General features: G+C 38.5%; 1 protein-coding gene across 1 annotated transcript in view; it reads right to left on the reverse strand.

Annotated features, from left to right (window-relative positions):
• TRHDE (thyrotropin-releasing hormone degrading enzyme) overlaps positions 1–16,763 on the reverse strand; it is a gene marked incomplete at its 5' end in the record, with an annotated part of 105,795 nt that overhangs the window by 31,191 nt on the left and 57,841 nt on the right. Inside the window, 2 exons of the mRNA XM_010133667.1 lie at positions 11,141–11,196; positions 11,296–11,429. Of these exons, the coding sequence (XP_010131969.1) occupies positions 11,141–11,196; positions 11,296–11,429 (190 nt within the window). The remainder of the gene's footprint in view (positions 1–11,140; positions 11,197–11,295; positions 11,430–16,763) is intronic.

Genomic DNA, 16,763 nt, shown 5'->3' on the forward strand with positions numbered 1-16,763 from the left:
TGCTGAACTGAAGTGAGAACAAAGGAAAAGGAACACAGACTGACAAAGAGATCTGTTTTAGTTATTAGACAAATTATCTCTAGTCAAACATCCTGGTCCAGCAGGTTTTTCACGCCTAAAGAGGCAGCTGAAGAACTGTGGTGAAAAGGTGATACCTCATTTTTACAACAAAGCAAAAGACCTTTCAAAAGTTATATATATATATATATATAAAGTGGCTTAAAATATCACAAGCACCAACCCTTAGCAAAGTACTATCCTGCTTACACTAAAGAAATTGCTAGGGTGGCCATTGCTCCAGAGAAAAGAGGCAATGAACAGAAAAGGAAAAGACTGAACGTGGTAATGAAATATCCCTCACAAAGAACTCCCACTAAAAATCCCATAGCAATGAAAAATAATCTTTAAATTACACGAGCTTTTAATTCGTCAGATAAAAGCAGGAGACCTGGATTATATTCTGAAACATCAGTGTGTATTCAGCTGCATTCTGACCTTGATTTGTTCTTTACACCAAGCCACTGAACTTATGGACAGATCCCAGCACATTCATTTTCCCCTTAGGGACGAAGTACCAAATGGTAGTGTAATTGCCAAGGGAAAATTATTACTCTGTTCTGAATTATTTCTACCATAAATCCAGCACCAGTCAAACAGACTCTGTCACAAAAACGACAGGGTTGCCGTACAGTGATGAGAGTCCCACATACAAGTGCACCATAAATCCCTTAGTCTCACCACCCAACAAAGTCATTATAAGTCATGCGTTTAAATCAAAATTAGAAAATCCAAGCTGGCATCAAACTGGTCTGCATTGTTGAAACAATGGAAATGAGGTGATTTACTTGCTGCTGGTTTAAAACTCATTCTCATCATCTGTTTCTTATGAAATATGTAAAACATGACTGGCTTTTTGTCTGGGTAATTTTGAAGGGGGAAGCGCAGCTCTTCAGAACATTGATGTGCAACTCAGATTAACTTTAGTTCTATTTCTGTGCCCATGCAATATATGAATAATTAGACTGTAGTCATTGACCCATAAAGGGAGAGTTTAAAATGTTAGGATTCTTATTTATTGATTCACTCTTTATCTTTAAAGTGAAGTGTGTGGATTAGAACAGTTCACAAAGGAACTTGGTGCCGATGAACATCCACATTTTACTGTATTTGGCTTTTTGTAACCCCATTCACTTCTTCTGGACCTACCAAGGTCTGGTGCCCCTACTGGTATATTCAGGATGTTCTTTCCCACAGTGCTTTAAGAGTGGGTCTTTGGCAGATGAGTAAAAACAGGTATGTTGAACCCTGACACATAAAAAAACCTTTCAGCGAGGCGACCCATGCAACAGGGAAACTAACTTTTGTAGTCTCAGATTTCATCTTCGACTCCAGCAAGACTGGGAAGTCAAAAGACTAAAAATTTATGATGCCTGGCATCCATGTTTGACAAGGGACGCTGGACAAAGAATGTTTTCTCATAAGAAACTAACGGGCAACCTGTAAAAAAGGCCCTTTGATCTCCAATATCAAAGAATGATCTACCACATCTTCCACTCCCAGAGTTGGGCTGACTTAGCACCAGGTAAGGACTCTGCTTTTCTAAGACATCCAAAGTGACTTAATGAAGGCATTAAGATTTGTACCAGGTATGGACTTCCATTTAAACAGGACAGGAATGCACATCTGCTCTTTGATAAATACAACAGCAATACTTGGCTTACAAGCTCATTTTAAATACTAAATTTAATCATTATTCAATCTCTACAGCATCAAAGGATTCAGAGAGTATGACGGTTTGAAGTGAAGCCTGCTTATTATTATGTTTTCTTACATGCAAAATATTTGAGGACTCTTCAAGTGACATTCAACTCCTCACAAGAGGATTTGAAGCATCATACAAAGAACAGTTCAAATTCAATGTAATTATCAGAGTATCATGTGGCTTAAATTATCTTGAGCAGTTTTAGAGTTGCCACATAAGCAAAGACTAATATTAATTTGAATCATCTTAGTTGAAAGCAGAAAAAAACCCCTAACTTAAACACCTCCACGTTTGTAAAAATACAAGAATTCCTTCAAGCTGGAGTTCAGTATCATTCCTTTCCTCTTCTTCCCCATATGAAAAAAAAAAATTTAAAAAGAGTAGTGCAAGATGTAAAGGAATAATCGTACTGCTGAAAATTAAGACTATGCAGTAAGTTATGTATGTCATATTTTTCATCATCATGAAACTTCGATTTTTGAGAATTATGTTATTCACAAGCTTAAATTTACTACAGAAATTTGAATCTATTTCAGGGCTAATAGATGACAATTTCAGATGACTCAATTATTAAAAGTGTTATTTTCTTTCTTGATTTGTTGGGAAGGGTTGATTGAAACATTCCTTCTACTCCTTGTCAACGGGCAATGGTATCTATGAAAGCATGTTTGAGCAAATTCAAAATTGAGTTCATTTATTACTATGCAGAATACTTTTTCATATCTCTCTTTTTCCTGTTCTAGTGTTTATAATTTGCATATCAGTCCCAGCCAAGTGAAATATGTTTAAAAGCTAGAAACTTCATAAGGAAAGCACAGAAGCCTCATCTTGAAAATACACATACAATCTGAATTTTATTTGGCAGAATATCTACAGAATTGGATATTATTTCTGTAAAAGCTGTTCTCTATAAATATATTTATAATAAAAGACTCTCTGAAATTATCACCAAGCCTCGCCTATTCTCTTATCTCCATTTTACAGACAGAAAACAGACACAAACAGTTTAAGTGATTTTACCAAGATCACCTAGGAAGTCTATAGCAGAAGCAGCATGCCAGGATTCTCTAGTCCCTGAGCCGTTCCTTAGTCATAACACAGTTCTTTCCATCACTTATTGCTTGATTTCAGGGTAGAGGAAAAAACTTCTAGCCAAATAGCAAGGAGCTAAACTAACAGAACATTGATTCCCAAGACTTCTCTTAAATATTATCAAAGGGATCTTAGTCTACCGTTTAAAAAATTGCTTTATAAAATCACGATATGAAGACCAAAAAACTTGAAAGAATAATCTGTACTTTGAATTCAAAAGTTCACTTTGGCAATATGTTCTGCCAAGAGCATAGAGCATACACTGACAAAGACCAGGCCTCCTCCAGACAACAATCCTGGGCAAGAGCAATCATGAGCCCAAAAAGTAGGATCATTTCTGAGAACCAATGTTGCAGTCAGGTCCAAACAGCAGGCAAAGTAGTCAGGAGCTTATTTTGTTTATGCCAATAAGGAATTGGCATTGTCCTTTCTAGCTTGAAAAGCTTGTTCTTGCCTTTTATTCATACATCCTTTGTTGGTGTTGGGAAAGGTCAGGGTGTTTAGAGCAGCATCTCCGGCCCCTCAGGGTGGCTCCCTGCTGCTACCTCAACCAAGGTAGCCACAGGTTCTTTTGCTCTCCAGGCTAGTCCTGCCAGATCCTCAGAAAGAAAAGCAATGGAGTTCTGGGATAAGGGTAAGGAAGAAAAAGAGACGTTTATTGTGAGAAGACAGATGAGGGAAGTGGGGGAAAAGGGACGATCAGGTAGCTACAAGGAATAAAATGGGGTCAACAGATGCAAGGCACACGGAACGGGGGGATGCTAGGTAGGAGAGGATAGGGACTTCCCAGAATGGCAAAAGTTTTGAGGCTGGATGAAGACTTCCCCCTGCCCCATGAACACACAGATATCTCCTCCTCTTGTTTAACCTCAAACTCCAAGTTAAGCATTCTCTTGAAGTGCAATTCAGACCTGGTTTAATTAATTTTCCTGAAATAAATTTCACCGACTGTCCTCCTCCCCTGTCATTACACAGCAGAATCTGGCATCTGCACTGCAATGTGGATACATCCATACCAACATGACTCCAAAAATCAGTACAGACCAAGACCATGGGTTGAAAAGATGATGGGCTAACAAACATTAGCTAAACATAATTCTTTCACTCTCTGGAAACCAGAGTCATGCTTTCCTGACAGTTTATTCTGGGTTCAGCTAAGAATAGAGTTAACGTAGCTTACAGGGTAAAACTATTACTGTTGTAACAACTCAGAAGTACCAGAAACAAGAGACGCATAGGCAAATTTTGTACAGATGTGGATTAACAACATCGCCCACTTCTACAGGATAGATGTATTCCAGAGCAACTCCCTGCACTAAATACTCAATAAAGAAGTCACATCTACAGTTTCTCTTTTGTGGGTATTAAAGAGTCTTCTCCAACTTCTTCCCCAGGTTTTTCTACTGTCCAGGGTGCTCTCTCAGCTCTGGCATTTTCCTGGAATTGCTCTACTGCTCTTAAATATATAATAGGATCTGAAGAACACATGATACATACTAAAAAAGCAGAATTGACTTTTAGTGTGCTTACTCTGAAGAATCACTTTGATTCTTCATGTAGGAACTTATGCAAACGTTAGCTGAAATGTTTATCTACACGCAAAGCAGGTATCACTGCTGTGATATGTCACAGAACATATGGACTGACACACAGCATATGGAATGAATGATGGCTACCTTAAAACATTTGTAGCTTCCCATTTTCTCTAAAAAAGGTGCAGCTGCTCTGGCCCATTCAGAGAGTACTTACATCAAAGGGAATCCAACAACTTTTATAGGAAGCCATATCTAAATCAATTGCTGGTGAACCACCACCAAAATTTGCCTGACAGTGAAGAAGAGTTACTATGGCATCTGCTGTAATAGTTTAGATGAGGCCTTGTTTATTTAAGTAGTAAATCTATACTACTATTAATCAAGTGTGATACAAACTATTGATCTAATACTCACTCCCTTAGCTGGTACTCGGAGGCACTAATTAAGGGAGCTGCTTAACATACTTGTTTTCCTCTGTGTTGAACTATCAGCAAATGTGATCAGGAGTAATAATGAAGGCTGGAGTTAAAACCTGGTTTATTCATTTAAATGGAGCCTACATGATTGTTTATGAACACCTAAGCAAAACAAGGTCAACAACCCTGTTGAAATTTTGAAACATTTTGAAGTCCATTGATTGGGCTAGATGAGAACTTCTACCTCTGTCACCTAATTATTCAGCCCCAAAATTTCAAATGGGCCCTCAAATGCCTTGACTTCTCCTGACATTGCACTGAACAGGACTTTAAGTAACACAAACAAATGTAACATGGAATCAATTAGCTGAGATATATTGGAAGACATCAAATACTATGAAAACAGCAATGAAGATCACTTCAACTCCACAGTTTAGTTTTGTTATGCATGTATTTCTGACAGAAACTTCAAGAAAACATTCTTCCAATTTAGCAGTAATAATTCTGGATTTTATATAGAAGCATATAACTAGAGCCTTAGTTACAAGGTATCTCTCAGCTTCCAGAAATAAGATCAGCTAATCATTACGGAGATTGGTACTGCCTCAGGTAGCTAAATGGATAAGATGTTTTTGCCTGAGTGGCAATACTCCACATCCAAGAATTAACTTAAGGAATAAGGAGAAGGTTGGCTTTGATTGGTTGGCTTTTTTTTCTCTTTTTAAGAAAAAAAATAAAACAAGGTGTCCTAAAGACATGATTTTCCAGATCCCAAAGGCTACATTTGGTTAACAGATACTTTTTAAATCAACATCTCTTTTCAAGTTGGTTATCACCTGATCTGGAATGATTACAGCTTACTTTGGTACTTTACTTCCGGTATCAGCCTTGAAATCAAATGCACCAGCTGTTAAAGATGACTTTTTTTCAAGGCAGAGACTCTGGATTTATATATGTTGGAAGGTACGTTTGGCACTGCCTTTTCCCTTACTCTCAGACTTTGGTTTTCCAGAATCAGCAGAACTCATAGCCTGGAAAGAAGCAAGCCAAGAAGAAGTGATTGATGGCAGGAAAACAATAACCATAACTCATCATATATCTGCAACAGGTTCCTGGTTTGGGCCTGATGAATGAAACTCTGAGAGAGAATGAAGGCCATCTGCAGCAGGGAAGTCGCTTAGTTCACAGATAATTCTGAAGGCATATTTTTTTGTCGTTGCTCATTTCTGACATGGCTCCCTGTATTTCTGAAATCGAGAGACCGGCTTTTCCAGCCTAAAAAAGAACTTCATCTGAAGAGACTATAGCTCACTCTCCCCCCAGTCTGTGAAAGGAAGTGGTCAGCACTCCAGCATGGCCATCCATCCCTGGAGCAGAAGAACATTTAACAACACTGCTTCATGCTTTCTCATTAATCCGGTTAAGAAAAAGCTTCTGACAAAAATCAAAGAAATGCTGCTAAGACACATTCAAAAACTACTGTCAAGTTTTATATTTGGCCTTTGTTAATTTGTAACCAATGAATGTAGTCTTGACATGCACTGCAGTGTCACTAAGCCTATGACCCACCTGAAAGGGAACTGCTCAGGAAAATCTGGAAGTCCAAGGAACTCCACCACTTCAACCACAGAAGAGAAGATAAGATACTCAACCAATAGCAAGATGGATTTCCAGCATCAAAACATAATGATTTCCAGAGCAACTGGCATGCAAACCAAACACCTGCCACCTTAACACAGTGAGCTGACAATGGCGCAGGCAGGACCAAAGGGTATGACACACGTTAGGTTTCAAGAGACAAAACCAATGGATTCTTCCAGAACTGAAAAGAACAATAACTCTTTTAGATGACAATACCACAGACACATCTAATCCAACACTGATTAGCACCGAATACAAACCAGACCTATTTCTTTGACATAATTAAGTCAACCAGTTTAATGAGGGGAAGTGAATATGACAATTTTGAGCTCAGCAAGGAAGAACGAAGGGTGACACAACACTCCTAACATTAGGAGTGTGATTTATCTTATGCTGTGCGGTTAAGTGGTTTTGAGAGGTCAGATGCGCGTTTTCTCTCCAGTAACTGTCAGTGTACTGCAAGGTGATTAGCTGAGATTTACAGTTCTACCTTTGGGATGCTAAAGTAGTGGGAGGCAGCCCACCTCACATACTCAATAACTGACTGCTTATCCTAAGGAAAGAGAAAGACAGGAGAAGCTGATATTACTCACACTCTCAAGAAAAAGCAGGATCTTTGTTATTTCCTGTGACACTAACCAGAGCTATGTGAACTGTCCTCTGCTCAGTTTAACCTTAGAAGAGAAGCATGGTTCTGTTTGTCTTCTCTCGGCTTTCTCAGTCAAAACATCCCACTTACCACAATCAACATATTTTCAAATTGTATTGAACTTTCTTACAAAACATCCTCAAAAGATAAAGGATCTCCAAGAAGGGAAGACAGGGTGCCAAGGTGTTATTCTTGCTCAGGAATTCGAGGCATGCATTTACAGAAGTTATGTTACTGCCAAAGCTACAGCTCTCCAGATCCTCAGGGTGTGTCTAAGTACTACAGCTGAGAAAAAAATCATGCTTAAAAATCTGAAAAACAAACAAGCTTGTGAGAATTCAAACACAGTGGGCAAGCTGTAGCTTTCTTTTATTGTTATTATTCAATTCAACACTGCTTGATTAATTTTATGGAACCTAAATACACCAAGAAGGAAGAAGAAGGAATATATTTCCATATAAAATGGGCATGACTTAATGAAATTATAGAGCTTAAAATGCTCCTTGGAGTTATCAATTCATTTACGATGAGTTTTTTGAGAAATTGTTATGCTGGACAGTAAAAGGATAATAAAAAATTTGGAGGAATGAAATCAAACATGCCTTTTTTTAAAAAAAAGAAGGAAGAAATGGAATGTAATGCTCCAAAAATAATTTATATGAGCAATTTTTTCATTTTTCTCCAAATCTAAATATTATTAAATTTTATTAAATGTAGGACCTGTACTTGTTCCACAAACAAAACCAATTAACAGTAAGACTACACAGAAATATCCTATTACCACAGTGGAAAAATTGAATCAAACCCTTCTGGTGTGGAACGGACATTGTATGTATCAAATTCCACAACACACTAGGGAGTACTTCAGAAGTTTCTAAGAAGGACAGAGTATTTTGAAGAAATAGTCTCTTCAGTACAATAAAATGAACTGTTTATGTTACAAATGCTTTTAAAAAGGACCAGCATGAATTCAAGAAGCTATGTTTTCTTTTTTTTTTTTTTGCATTATTTTAACACTGAAAATAATAGCTAGGGATTACAATAAAATTACATAAGCCACAGTTCTCTTCTCTCTCTCAAGATGTGTATGTTTATAGTTGTAGACAAGAAGATAACACAAGTGCAACTAAGGACCACAACTGAGGACTCAATTACCCTTAAAAATAGCCAGTCTTCTCAGAAGTCAGGTCTAAACTACTAATTACCACCTCTATGCCTGGTCTATGAGGTTACTCACCCTTTCTCACATCACAGGCAGAGATAATTGCATGTGTTTAATCTCCCCATCATGTAACATTATATGGGCCAGGAAAAACACATGCTGTGCATTGGAGACAAGACTCAATCAGCACTGTACCCATGAAGCAGGTAACATCCAAACCATGGTACTGCTCAAAAAGAAAGTGAAGCAACTTTCTGCACTGTACCTTGCAGCAAAGGAGGGGAAAGCTAAGCTCCTATTAGACTGGTGGTGACCTTCTGAGCACCATCCTTCTGAGGAAATCAAAAGGGCTGTGTCATTTTGGTAGCCCTCGGAGCTTGTTTTAGGAACACTGCTGTGTCACGTCAAAGCACCTGATACAACAGGGGCAGCTGCGACGCACTGCAGTGTCAATGTGTGATTCCCCGTTGCTTGACCCAGTAAGTGCTTTTCTGTCTGCTCTCTTACTCCCAGAAGTTCAGGCACTCTGCCATCAAGGCTGGCTCCCAACACACTCACAACAGTCTTGTAATGCCTCTCTAGTCCTACTGATTAAATGGAAGAGAGCAAGGATTAGGCCTGTTCCTGGTCTTTCTTTGTCTGGGAGAGGGGAAATGGGAACAAAAAAATACCAAACTCTTCTTAAAAACGTACCATACAGTCAGCTAGCCAATTAAACTAACTTCATCATCTCAGTAACTGTTTGGGTTATTTTAAATAGGAAAGACAATAGATGAATAAAGTAAAAAGAATCAACAAAAAGTACACACTACATGTCAAGTTTAGCCAGGTCTACCTACCTTATTGCTAGTTCTTGAAATACCGAGCACAAGTCTGCTGTTTGGAAACATGCAGATCTTCCCTCCACCCCAGCTGGCTTCTAAGGCGCATACTCAATAATACTATTAACAGGAGTCTGTGCAGAGATTTTAAAGAAACAGGAATCTAGCTACGTATCCCTGTTGGAAGAGTACTTCCTCATAAGTAATATCTATGTATGCACATGTGAATGCACTGTAAATATTTAGCTCAACTACATTTTTCCATGGTGCACGAGTAGCAAATACAGCAGCAGTCCACTGCAGCTCATCATTAACGAATCAGGTTTTTACAATGTGAAATCTTGTGAAAGACTTCACAGCACTCTGGCATACTTCAGAAAGAGCAGCAAGATCCAGTATCACCATAAAACTGCTTTGGAAAGCAAGTTGTTAATGCATTACTCATCTAATATCTTGGTGATTTTTAGACAGAACTTGGCCAGACAGTGCAGGTTGGGTCTTTAATCAAGACCTTGCTTTTATGCTGCATGAACAAGACATCCCAGAGCACTGGCTCAATACTGACAGAGACAAAAAATACTCACCTACAAGAATTGGCTTAAGAAAAGCTTTTTTCAGTGTCTAGACTTTTCTCAGGGAAGTCTAGCCACACTGGACTGTGTTCAGTGCATGGAAAAAGAGGAAAGTGCCACACTGATTCTGTGTAACTGGACACTACTCTGGGGTGCCAAAACCAGGTAAAATTGGAACTGACTGTTACATTACTGAACATTTAGAGTTCTTCTAATAGTCTAGATATTGCAGAATACTCTGCAATATTCTACCAGCCAGAGAGTACACAGATCATGGTCCACTGAAGTGATGACATATTTCTAGTCCTTTTACTGTTGCCAAAGGGAAGATGCCACACTGCAAGAATGAAGGGCAACACAAAAAGCAAATGGATACTCCTTTTGTCCCCATGATTCCTCCTTCCCTACTACACCTCTGGACTGTTAAGTAAGGGCTAATCACTAGTGTATGTCATATATTCAGTCTAGCGCTGGCAGCTGGAACAGAGCAGTAGGGCACACAACTGTATTTTACTGCAGTGATGTTGGAACATCACTGAGCCATAACTTCTGTGTGACACTGTGTCTGAATCTCAAACATCTCTGGTGACTGTAGTTAAATGCACCTCAGTACTGCTGAAACTTGCAAGCTCCTGCTCAAATATGGCTATAAATACACTAGCAAACAGAAAAGCCAGTAGTAACAGGAATTCTTTTCATGCTGCCTTTGACATCACAGTGTTTTACTGATGCAATGTTCCCAGGTACCTCAAGAATCAAAAAGTTTGAAATGTTCTACTACTTTCCCCTCATTTTATACTTTAACAACATATTGGATGCCCTGATTTCAAAAAGGGAACAATTCCATTGCCTCAGTGTGTAAAGAAGGACTACCTAACAAGCCCTGTATAAGCTAATTATTAACTTCGGTTATAGTAAAACACAAAATGTTGCAAAAATTCCAGAAATGCTCAACAGATTTCTGATTTTTCCATGCTGTGTGAAAAGCATCATGCAGGAAAAGAGTCTGTTATAGCAGATTACAAGAAAAGAAAGATATTGGGAAAATGATATAACAGTACAAGTGAGGGCAAAAAAAATTACTGAAGCTTGAAGGTGCCTTCCATCACCAATTAAATACAGCACAAGGGTCACTTATAAAAAGAGGAGAGGCGGGACATTAGGGAGAAACAGAAGAAAAAACACTCATTCATTAGAGAAAGAGGAGAGAGATTATCTCCAAAGTGTTAAATTGAACTTGCTGCAAAATTGATCAGACCTCTCCAGACTCGGAAATGCCCTACGGCAATTATTGATCAAAAGCAGTGAATGTGCTACAGACCATGTTTACATGCCATACCAAAAAAAAAAAAAAAGTTAGGGGGAGGGGGAAAAGAGCTAAAGTGTGTTTAAAACATTTAACTTTGAAACACACTCAGCTGCTGAGCTAACGATTGCATGACTTATTGCAACAATGTGTATGAGGATGGATTATCTTCAGGAAAACATACCTGGCTAGATTGAATGCATCATCGATCAAGCCTGCTCGATTACTGACAGAGATAACCTGTGAAAGGCAAGTACAAAAATTGAACCATTTAGGGTGACAAAACAGTGAAGGTTCACCTACCAAAGCCGGTTTTTGGGGATGAGAAGAGGAGCTCACCTCATGGTTTCTTGTTAGCTGATTAATTAGCAGCCTCCAATTCCTAATATCATAATTAACTCTAAAGTAGCCAGTCTGGTTGATGTTCCCCAGCAACCAACTTGCCTCTTCCAAAGCAGGAATTCTGTGGTGTTCTGGAAACAAAGAACAAGATGGGAAGGGGTTTTAAATTTAAAAATTATAAAGACATATCTGTTAATTTCTCTCCTTTAAATATCCACAGAAGCAATAAAATTATTTCAAAGACTAACAAAAATGTTGTTTCCGTAATAATTTCCTTTATTTGTTCTGATGCAGAGAGACAGCAGCTGACATTCCTACGGGGTCCTTCTACCACCCAGAACTCCAAGGGTGGTTCTCATCTAGCAAATAATATTTATAGAGAGGTGCCCATTTTAACTCTGGTACCCTGATTCTAGCCATGCTAAAATAGCTTTCCACAACCATAACACAAATAATTCATCAGATTTGCTATGGAGAGAAGACTAAACCTGTGGTACAAAAAAATAAAAATTCTTAAATGTTTCTGCATGTAGTCGATGAAGCTTTTATACTGCATGTTAAATTTAAGTATTTCCAGTTGCACAGCTTCTAACTGCTAACCACTGAGAGCTTCAGAGCTAGACCAATTAACCTTCTACCAGCTAACCTGATCTTCGTCTTTCACCTCTTTTTAAGTAAACACTTTGAGGCTGAAAGTCTAAATTTATTCCAGTATTTGTATAGTCAGGCAGCCCACAACTATTTGCAGGACTACGGATTACAACAACAAAACCACCCTGAATTCACAATGCACAATTCTTTCACTACAGAAAGAATTATCATGGAACGAAGCCTCAGACTTCAATGACTCTTGAAGAAGCCTTCAATGTGGTAAATTATTCTGACAAAACTGATCATGAACCAGAACTCAATAAAAATTCATTTCATCACAACATTTTTTTTCTACTATAATAAAATTTGTTTGTATGCTGTTGACAAAAGGAACAGTCTTCTCATGCATTTTTGAAAATAAAAAACAAATGCATAGACTTTGTTTTAAACATAATTCCATCTGGGAATTGTTTGATGTATTTGAATTCCCTGAAAGTAGCGAATAGGAAAAATCAAGTTAACAATATGATCTTAACAGTTCACAGTACTATCTACCTACTACCTAGATTTACTAAACAAATGGATTTGTTACAGTCTTTCTTACAAAAAAAAAAGGTAATTTCTGAGGAAATAACAGATGGCTAGGACTACAGAGAAAAGTTATGCTTCTCCCTTGATTAAATATTTCTATCAAACACACAAATAACTATAATTTTAAGGTGCAAAAAATACAAAGACCCGCAAGACCCCAATCTTAATTATTTAAATTCAAATTCATGGAGTTGTTATGAACATGAATTCAGATAAAAAGCTGCAGGTTTAAAAAAGTCCTCTTCTCACCTAGGTAATTCTGTCATCATTAAAACTTCTTTAAAATAAAGTTCTTAGAAATATTAAGCCCAGAATCACTCAGTGGTTGCTATTCAATTCAATTGCTACTGCTCTTTTAGGGTTTGTCTAACTGACTTGCACCAGTTCATTTTAATTATTCTAATATAAACACTCATACACCCATTTAGTTATCTGCAATACATCACCAAGCAGATATGTTCTTTAGGAGCCAGCATATCCTGTGGAAATGGGACTAAATGAGAAAATCAGAAAAGTCCCACAACTCTGCAGGCTCCTCAAGAGTTCCTACCATCAAAGCATCTAACCTGTGTTTGCTACACGATCTGATTTGGAACAAGGTTTTAACACCACGTCTCCTTCCCTCCACAGGGGTCTGCCTGTTAACCACTGGGCTATACAGCTCAGTCCCAAGCAAACTCTCTTAGTCTGCTATACTGAAGTTGCTCCTCCATTTAAACCCTTTTATCACTGGACCTGAAGTCAGAATCACCCAGTTGCTCCAGCCTACTTACAGAAGATTTGAATCTTGGTTCCTGTGTAAATCACTGAATCTTACACAAAGGAAAACATTACTATAGAAATACGATAAAAGACTGGAACAACTTCCAGAACAGTGATAAAGGCACTTTCTTAGAACAGATTTGGATCAAATATCAGCTGTAAAACTGGAAGAGAAGGCATTTGAATCTGGATCTACTCCATCTTATTTAGTTTACCCAGTGAATAGAGCCTGTCACTCCTAAATCTCAGCTATGTTCCTTATCAACCTAGTGGGTTTCTTAACAGCAACAGCAAAATACCCACTTCTATACCTGGGAGAGATTGCTGAGGGAAACAACAACTTTTAGCATTTCACTGGGTCTTCAGGGTTTACTGCCATGTGGTGTCAGGATCAGACTGCTCATGCCAGGAAGAAAATCCTACCACCTTAATCAAGGACTGCTTTTCTCCCATGATTTTCTGTTGTAAACTAACCTTTAAATGCCACCATCGCTGAAAGTAGCTACTTGTAATTGGTTAATACCTGCACCTCTATGATACCTAAAACCATACCAAATGGGCTATGAGCACACATTAATCAATATCTGACATTAAATGGAAATTTTCAAAATCAGATGTCACAAAAAAGCTACATACATTTTACGTTGTTTGAGTATTTTTAATAAATTTTGATCTCAAAAGCAGGGAAATTACTTGTGCTTTAATAGAGTATTGAATGATGCTTGCCAGTCAAATATGACAAGTTCAAAATAACCTATTTCACAAGTAACAGCTGTCAACACCTCCAACGCATTGCTTTAATAGAGAACAGATTCTCTTCAAAGCTGGATGTCATTATTGCTGGTTTGGTCAGTTTAAATCCAACCATAACCCTTTGCTATTATTTTTCGATAATACCATTCATGTGTTGACCTTCTCCTGAAATACAGGACAGGAACCTTTCATGCCTTTACAGCTCATATAAGCAAGCGGTTATTTTAAGGGACTGCCTGATGCATGCACTTCACATTGCTCTATATAATTTACCGGAATTTGATGTTTGAGTCTGTCAATTCTCATGCCTTCCCACCAAAAAAAAAAAAATTCTTTCTTCTGGTGATTATAGCACTGAAAATTTCTATACATCTGGGCAATTTCTCCACTTACCACAACACATTTATTAGTTTTCTGTTAGAAATATTATAGTTGGGGAAAAGGTAATCATTCAGCGATAAACCCTATAGTAAACCATTCACAATCTAAACAGCAAGAAAAATTTCATTTGGGCAGAAATCTATCTTTGATGGGTTTTGTTCATCCTCTTAGAATTCAATATAAAATATATACAATTGTCTTTGAGATTAAAGGGATTTTTTGTAAATCTTCTTCCATCAAAAAGTGTTCTTCCATGGTCCTGTTTTGTTTGGGTGCCTCAGAAAATAACACTACTCTGAAACTTCCAGTTTTGCCACATACATATAGGAGACATTTAGGAGAAAATTATTAAATTTTGTGACATTTGTTTCGAAGTCAGTAAATCAGTTAGGATCTGATTCCCATTTCCTCTGCTCTGAAGTGTGAGACGGTCTTCCAGCTGGTGCTAACGGCACATGGCTTGAAGTTCTGAGCTCTCCTAGCTCTCGAGCAACTTCAACTCCATCAAAATCAGTGGGAATGATGGAAGCCTGGCAACAAGAGCAGCTTGTGAGGGAGGTCTGAGTGAAGGGCACGCCTCTGCAATGTACTACTCCAATGCTGACAAGAGTGTGGGATAAACACACACAGTTCTACTACTGTTTCACATGTTCGTAGTCATGGTTGTTATTTTAACTCCTCATTTTATACAATCCCTAGCATAGTAGAAATAGGTTTATGCTGGTAGAATTCCTACTGGGAAACCCGATTCCATTTTTTCTTCAAAAATAACCGCACAGGAGTAGCACAATTTCATGCCAACAACAGCAAGTGAAATTTTTCTGACAAAGAAAATTCTCCATGAGGAATTTTACCACAATCATAATATTTTGCAAAAAGATACTGGCTTTAACTACATTTTTCAAATCTTTTTTGCAAGAACTTTTCATACAGGGACAAGGTGAACCAGAAGAAAAAGTTATTTCCATCTCACTTGTCATGATGAAAAAAAATATTTTTGTATTGTGAACAAAACATAAATGGACCACATTAGTAAATACGACCATGTTCTGTCTCACACACTCTTTCCTCAGCATCCCCCTCCATCCATTAACATTCCTAGATGTATCCCTCGTCCTCACTATGGCTGGCTAAAATTGTAAAGAAGGACCTATATACTTTTTTTACTTCAGAGTGCTTCCCTCACTTTCACTTTTGACAGATGAAAAGAATCTGTAAGCAACACAGCTCAACTCAACAGCTGAGTCTCAGAAAGGAAAAGAAACGGTATTTTTCTAATGCTGCACTAATGCTCTATTCCTCAGTAGGAAGCAAGCAAACCCCAGCTCAGAAGCAGGTGTCTTCTACACACTAAGGGGCTTACGGTTAAAGTAGAGATTATCTAGTAGGAGGTGTCACAATACAGTAAGTGGGACTTGCTGTTTGGAAGGCAACTGCCCTTTTGAACCTTCCTTCCCCCATCTCATGGCAGTCCTGTGGACTATGAGCAGTCTGAATGAGTCATTTTATCAGAGGCAGGGAGGTTCATCAGAGGAATATTTCCCTGGGACATAAAAAAAATCAGTCAAGGTACAGAACGTGGGATGGAAAGGGCAGGGAGGCAGACCGTAAAGCTGTGTCAGTCAATTCAGCAGCATTTGCTGAATCACATGGAGATGTTTCCTACCTGGACCTTAAGCAGCAGAACAATCACATCCAGGGAATGGCAAGAACGCCTCTGTCCAAAGCCTTGCTCACCTCTTTGAAATGGATGCTAGCTAAACCTCCTCACTTGAGGTTAAGGTGACCTCTCCTGGATTTGCAGAAATGCCACAGGTGAGCAGCCTGTACTTCCACACTTAGTACACCTTCAGCAGCAATCACCAACATCTTTCAGCAAGCCCTGCTAAGCAGTTATCTTGCGGGGAGGAGGTGAGTTCAAAGCTGGCCCTTGGCTTTTTATGTGCAATCATTTTGGCCTATCCCAAAAAACTGTGGGCATTATGTTCATACATCATTACAGCGACCACAAAAGAAGCAACTTATGTAGGAGAAACAGAAAAAAACCCTGGATCTCTGACAGAGCAGGAGTTTGTACCAACAATGACTACCATAGTGCTAGTGAAATCTATCATTCAGCCAACCTGTAGATTGTAGCACAAAGGACATTGCAGCCACGTTAGTGTGATGTCTCTGACTTCAGCATGGATAGGAAAGCTAATCATGAGACGACCACTTTGTGATGAATTTAGTTTTCAGGGCCACGTGCCTGAAGCAGAACAGCCTCATCCATGGCAATGGGAAGCAAACAGGGAAAAAGGTGGTGGTGACATATCTGTGCAGCACTCAGAGTGAAAGAGACAGCTCCATTTCACACAGCCAGACAAACTGAGCCAGGAAAAGGGTCA

This window comes from Buceros rhinoceros, unplaced genomic scaffold, assembly GCF_000710305.1.
Source record: "Buceros rhinoceros silvestris isolate BGI_N320 unplaced genomic scaffold, ASM71030v1 scaffold7113, whole genome shotgun sequence".
NCBI classification, from domain to species: Eukaryota; Metazoa; Chordata; class Aves; order Bucerotiformes; family Bucerotidae; genus Buceros; species Buceros rhinoceros.